Consider the following 6,581-nt stretch of genomic DNA (forward strand, 5'->3'; position numbering starts at 1 on the left):
ATACACACAAACAATTCAGAAACCATGTGTCGATATGGGCTGCAGCATTTTAACACATGGATCCATATCAAAGGAAATGAAGGCATTAGTGTTTCGGTTTCTAATAGTATGAAGGGTCCTTTTTATGTATGTTGGTGTCACACTAACGCAGACGCATCCTGACAATGCAGACGCTAGATGAGAGAACAAAGAGGAAAGCCTGTCTGAATGTCTTTTGAACGCAACTTGACATATGCCAAATTTAAAAGATGGGACTCAGAAGATAAAACAAAAATGGACTAATGCAAAAGTATATCTGAATGTTTTCACAGACAGAGGCAATACTTTGCTTTCTCTTTCAAGTGATGTCCACATAAAAGCCTATAAAAAAAAATACTCTGCTCTACAGTGGCGTTTGGAAGCAGGCCATTTTCTATTAATTGCCACCTGATCAGGGACTTTTTATTTTTACGGGTGGTATTTGACCACAGTTTTTGTTTTGTTTTGCACAGATCACTGCAGCCCTGGAGCAGGATGAGCAGGCGAGAAAGCAGAGGTTGTCCTACAAGGTGGAGCAGCTCATCTCTGCCATGTCTCTGGAGAGCTGAGGGTGACCTCTACTTAGAGAAAGAGAGAAACAGGACCACAGTCTCTACAGGACCTTGCGAAAAGGTCGTTGCTTACCCTTCAACGTGGGAACTGCAACCACGATCCAGACCTGGGACCTCTTTATCCACAGTCGGACAAACATACAACTGCTTTAGTTTGTAATTCTCCCACCTTCTTTTATGATGGTGCCAGCAAAGGGCGCCCAGACTGAGACGGAGGCTCTGGGCTGGAAATGACATTGGTATATATAAGAGAAATCAGCAAAGAAAGCAACAACATGGCTTTGTTTTGTTTTTGTAGTTTTTCTCAAAGGACATTTTTTCAGTTTGGCAGGAAACTGTATGTCGTGTGGGTGTTCACATGTGTGGGTGTGCATGAGTGTGTGTCATATTGAGGACTGTGAGAGCAAATGGAGAAACAGATTTAGTCTCCACTAAGTCACAACTCTCATCTGAGTGTGAAATGGAGGGGGAAAAAAAGGCGAAAGGCAGATCTCATGTTGGACAGCTGAGATTTTATTTTTCTACTCTGTACATTTGAATATTATCAGTTGCAGTCAGAAAACATCCACCAGTCATCCCAAACAACATTTGTTTTTGTTTGGCACTACATCAGGGCAAAGTGGTGGTAATACAGGTCGTGGTCCACGTCTTCTACTCATACTCCTTCCCTCCTTTGGGCTGATGCTTCACACAGCATGGACAAACCCCAGTTTTGTATTTAATCAGAAGTGTACAGGAAATTATCATGAGAGTCAATGGGACTCCTCTTGTGGTCACAGTTCAGCCAGCATGCTTGCATCTAAACTGAGGATGATGGAGATGAAGTCCATAGTGTATTTAGGAGGCAACTACAGATCAGCATCACTCTGGTGTCAAAGGCTTCCTTCAGCAGTTAGATCATCTGTGTATGTACCAGTCCATAATTGCCAATCAGTGTATGTGAATGTACTTTTTCTTTGAATTTGTTTGTAAGTTTTTTTTTGTTTTTTTTTAGTTTTGCAACAAATATTGGCTCAGTTGAACTGAGCTTCATAGATATTTGCAGTAGATTTTCCTGTGAGGAACTCGATTTTGTCCATTCCGGCTTTGTCCATTCTTCGTTCCAACTTGTTTCGCCTAAATAATTTCTGCTACAGGAGAGTGAGCATCTGCATGGTGCCCATCACTGCTGTAACTCTGCAGCCTGCTAAGAACATTGTGTACAGACATAGTAGCAGCTAGTTGAACCCAGGTGAAAGCGGTTGGGTTCTGTGGGCTTACACTCCCATAACATTCCCACTATGTGCATCTTTTAGGGATCTTGATCAACTTTTATGTGTACCACATGTATGCTATTGCACATTAAGAGTGCTTAAGGCTCCATTTGGGATTTTATCAAGTGCCAATGAGTCATGTGTGCTTAGCTGGCCAACTGAGATGTTACTGCGGTTGAAGGAAGATTTTATCCAAGTACCACCTATATTTTAGCCCAGAGAAGGAGAAAACTGTGTGGATATAGTTTGACTAAGTGCCAAAAGATCCTTGTGTTTCAAACTGTTCATTAACGTGTCTAAATCGGTTTATGCTTTACGGAGGACACATTTTGAGTGTGTAGCTGGTTCAAGTTGAAGCTGAAAAAAAACTGGAATGCTGAAGTTTTGAAAGGTGTGAAAGGTACGAAACATAAGCAGGAGAAAAGAGAACTGAGGATGGGAAGAAAACATATAACAGATGTTGGAAAAACCACAAGTATGTTTCATGCTGTGTGTCTGTATCTCATGACTTCAACCATTCAGAAGCTAAAAGGCTAATAGAAGCTTCCAGACTTTCGCTGGATGTCAACAAACTGTAGATTCCGTCCTGTGGATAGGTGATTTCATTTTCTTCCAAGACATATGTTCGCTTGTTGTTTACATCAAGTACTTGAAAATAGGTAGTTTTAAAGTACAATATATTGCAATTGTGTTTGTTGAGAGCATGGAAAAGGTGGGTGAAAGGTGCTTCTTTTCTCTGTGGCCTTAGATACCCACCGGCTTAGTGTCCCTGATCTTATATGTTTTTGGCAAGGACACGATCCTTCCTGTGCCACGGGCCCCAGTGGTTTCTCTGTGATACCTGGCACCGGCACTCAGCTGGGAACTGTGGCATAAAGTAAAAGGAAAGGTGAAGAGGTTTCGGCCTGGCTGAGGCAGACATTGCCTTGCCCAGCGCTCGGCTTGCCCAGGCCTTTTGAAGAGAAATGAGGAGCGATGGAGGGTAGAATGAGAGAGAACCCCTTTAGCTCTAGTTTCCTGCTCCAGCTTTGAAGCTGCTCTTTGATCTGAGTCAGTTGTGTGCACAGTGTGATCAGGAGAAAACATCAAACTAACAGACACCGAGAAATATCAGGTGAGGCGAGGATTGACACGCTATTACTGTGTTTGGCCAGTGGGGGCAGAAGTGGGGAAGAGGAGCTGGAATTTGTTTCCTTGGCTAAAAAGCACCTGCTTACAGAAGAAGCACAGTGCCCACAAAAAAGAGGGGAAATGGGGATCTTATCTCATAATTCTGACTTTATGTAAAGTAGATTAGTGAATGCTAAATGCAGTGATGTCAGAATAGCCACAAAAAGGGTAAATCACACCAAACTTTAAGCGCACCAGGCCTCTGTGTTCAGATGAAACCTCAAAACTTGGTGTTGTTTTTAGAACAACTAAATGAACCTGCAGCTTTTGCCTGATGTAATATTTTGTCTCACATTCTTCCCTCTGTGCCTCCAGTACAATTAGACCCTCTGCAATATCTGCCCTTTGGTTAAAGGAAAGGGAAGAGGTACCTCCTTAATTAATTAAAAAAGCAGGATTCAATCTAAAAATTGTGTTGTTTCCATTCTATTAGTTCATAGGAATTATTTTTTTAAATATATAGTTTTCCCCTGATTTCACGTTTGAAATATCTTCTACTAATGATGAGAATGAGTACTCATGATTTTAGTCTTAATTTTAACGTGATAACATAACTTCAAGATACACGATGATTATGAGTTGAGGTCTTCATTTTTTTTTTTCTTCTTTTTTGAATTCATTGCACCTTTGTTCACTCCCTAATCTTCGAATAAACATCTATAGGTACACAGTGATGCACATATACAGCACATTAGCAAAACATAAAGCTTCTTCCTTTCAATTAAGGCGTCTTCCCAGTTTCAGCAAATAGAATTGTATCCTCCTCATACCTCACATTGCTTGTATGGAGTAATGCTTTTTGTCATTTTAACAGGACCTTAATGCCTTTTCCTCTTCCAAGGAATGAACTACATGTTTGATAGTCCTTCCAATTGTTAGATGAGCTCCTCTTTATGCAGGAGTGTGATGAACAAAATCAGGCACACAAACTGGTTACGTATGGCTTTGATTTTTCTCTCAGAGATCATTTATATCAGGATGTTTCTCTTTGTCTCGAGCGAGATTTTTGCATGCATTTTGATTCATGCTTTCGTTATGCCTTGTGTTCCGTATCGATCCGCGCCATAATTTAGTCTAACAGCAGTTCTTCCTTTTGTAAATGTCTTATATCACAGTTGAATGCACCTTTTTGTGAAAGAGATTTTTTTTCATTGTTTTATTTGTACGTAATCGGTTGCTTCTATTTCCAAGCTGTACACTCATTTTGAACGAAGAGGAAAGTTTCTTTCTGCAGTGCAGAATTCCATTTGACTACCAGTTGATATGTGGAGAGATGTTCCTAAACACATCATTTCAGATGAAGCTCATGCATAATTGAAGTTGCTTTGTGCACGTTGTTTGCTTCCAGTGAAAACGTGTTGCCAAACTGACGGTGTTGTGAGTTTGATTGGCACATGTCATTCCTTCTCCAAATGAAAGCATTACCTTATTTTTTCTGTTTGTCCATTTGCTTGCTTGCTATATGGCATTAGACAGAAGAACTGAAATCCCGTGTATTAGTTTCAATATAAAACGAGTATCCTTCCATTTCAAACACATTGTAAAAACCCTTTGTAGACACTGGAGTACTGTAAAATAGTAATTACTGGCAATGATGATGATTAAGATGATGATGATAATAATAATAATGATAATAATAATGGCTGTCTGTTCTTGTTTTATAAAAGTGTTGTGAAAATTGTAAGAAACTTAAAGTATTTAAAAAAGGTTGTTCTCTTGTTTTTTAATTTGCTTTGATTTTGTTATTATAATATATTATTGTGTACCTATTGTAAATATGAAGCACACCTATTTTGCAAGCCAAGGATTCACTTTGTACTGTTGTTATATATAAATAAACTTTGCTGGTTAAAAATGACATAGAATCAAATTCCTTATCCATTTGGGGGGGGTCCTCTTTTTAAGAAGAATGACTCTGAAATCCTAACATCATTTAATAGTACTTACTTGTTTGCTAAATGTTCATTTTGGTGGCAAGTTTCAAAATGATATGCATGTGAATGGCAGGATCCAAGTATTCCCACCAGAACATGTCACAAGATGAGCAGCATTAATCACTTTAGCTGCCAGTGGTTTTAATGCTGGGATTAATTGGTGTGTGAATGCCTGTGTTCAAATTCAGCAGTGTTAAAAGGAACCCCGTCTACCAAGATGTCAGTGTCCTATATGATCAATGTTTGTACCAGCTGTATAAACAATATTAAAACCTCTCATAATATTTTAGTTTGTATAAAATTAGAAACAAATATTTTCACTAGTAGGCCGCCATTGTTGTTTATGTCACAATCCTGTCTGGGTAGTGAGGTCACAGCGTTGCACCAGGGCCGGTCCCATTCCTTTTTCCCTATGGTGCAAAACCACATCATCTGTGCAACCTTTTCAATTTGAACCTGAGAGAGATGTAAGCGAGGAGGAGAACCCTGAAGACTTACGGACTGATCGGGTGACTCGTCGTCAGCTTCCTCCGTGATCTTGGCCCTGCCTGATGGTTCGCCATCAGATGATACATCTAGGAGGGGGTCGTTGATATCCTTTTAGGAGAACATTTAGCATCTCCTTCCGATGGCGTTTAACTCGTTTCCCGGGCCGTTTCGTCCATTTAAGTAAAAAAAAAGTGTAGGCACGGCATTTAGGTCGGCAAAATGCATTAAATGTATCTGGAGAGAAGTGGCGAGAACATAGGTGTGGGTTCTTTGGAAGTTGTACACGTCCACAAGCAATTTCCCACTCCTTTCCTCTCTTCTTGTCACTTGGAAAGCGGTGTATGCTTACATCACTCTCCTCGTTTCCTTTGGATTGAAAATTAAACCCAAAAGCAGCCCAATGTTTATTTATGGTATGTGACTTTTTTGGTGGTGACCCGGAAGCGATCCTGTCCCCACACATTATTATTATTATTATTATTATTATTATTATTATTATTATTATTATTATTATTATTATTATTATTATTATTATTATTATTATTATTATTATTGTTATTGTTCTGAACAGTATATACAACAAAAATGGCATTACTGTCAAATTGTTTCCAAAGTTCTGTCAGGATCTTTTGAGTGTTTTTGAGTTTTTCTGATTTAGTTTTGTATTCTGGTGTGGTGGTTAGAGGGTTCCAGGTTCGATCCCTGCCTGGGGCAGGAGTTTGCATGTTCTCCCTGTGTATGTGTAGGTTCTCTCCGGGTACTCCGGCTTCCTCCCACTGTCCAAAAACATGCATGTCAGGTTAATTGGTGACTCTAAATTGTCCGTAGGAGTGAGTGTGAGCGTGCATGGTTGTCTGTCTTGTTTGTCTCTGTGTGGCCCTGTGATGGATGTACCCCGCCTTTTGCCCGATGACTGCTGGGATAGGCTCCAGCCCACCCGCTACCCGACTGACTTACGGTATAGGAAATGGATGGATGGAGTTTTGTATTCTTGTTTCTAGTCTGTTTAGTTTCCATGAGTTTCATTGTCATTTCCTGTTTCCCTCAGTTTCCTGTTAGTCTCAAGTTCCACACCCATCTCCAGTGTTAATTATCCTCAGGTGTCTTTGATCAGTAATCACTCCCTCCACAGCATTAAGTCTCCT

At 40.0% G+C, this 6,581-nt stretch overlaps 1 protein-coding gene across 1 annotated transcript in view; it reads left to right on the forward strand.

Annotated features, from left to right (window-relative positions):
• The window catches only part of plxna2 (plexin A2), a 185,074-nt gene extending 180,212 nt beyond the window's left edge, over nucleotides 1–4,862 (forward strand). Inside the window, exon 32 of the mRNA XM_072366282.1 lies at nucleotides 492–4,862. Within this exon, the coding sequence (XP_072222383.1) occupies nucleotides 492–587 (96 nt within the window). The 3' untranslated portion in view covers nucleotides 588–4,862. The remainder of the gene's footprint in view (nucleotides 1–491) is intronic.
• The last annotated feature ends 1,719 nt before the right edge of the window (nucleotides 4,863–6,581 follow it).

The sequence above is a fragment of the Leuresthes tenuis genome, unplaced genomic scaffold (assembly GCF_036924035.1).
Source record: "Leuresthes tenuis unplaced genomic scaffold, fLeuTen1.0.hap1 SCAF_16, whole genome shotgun sequence".
NCBI lineage: Eukaryota > Metazoa > Chordata > Actinopteri > Atheriniformes > Atherinopsidae > Leuresthes > Leuresthes tenuis.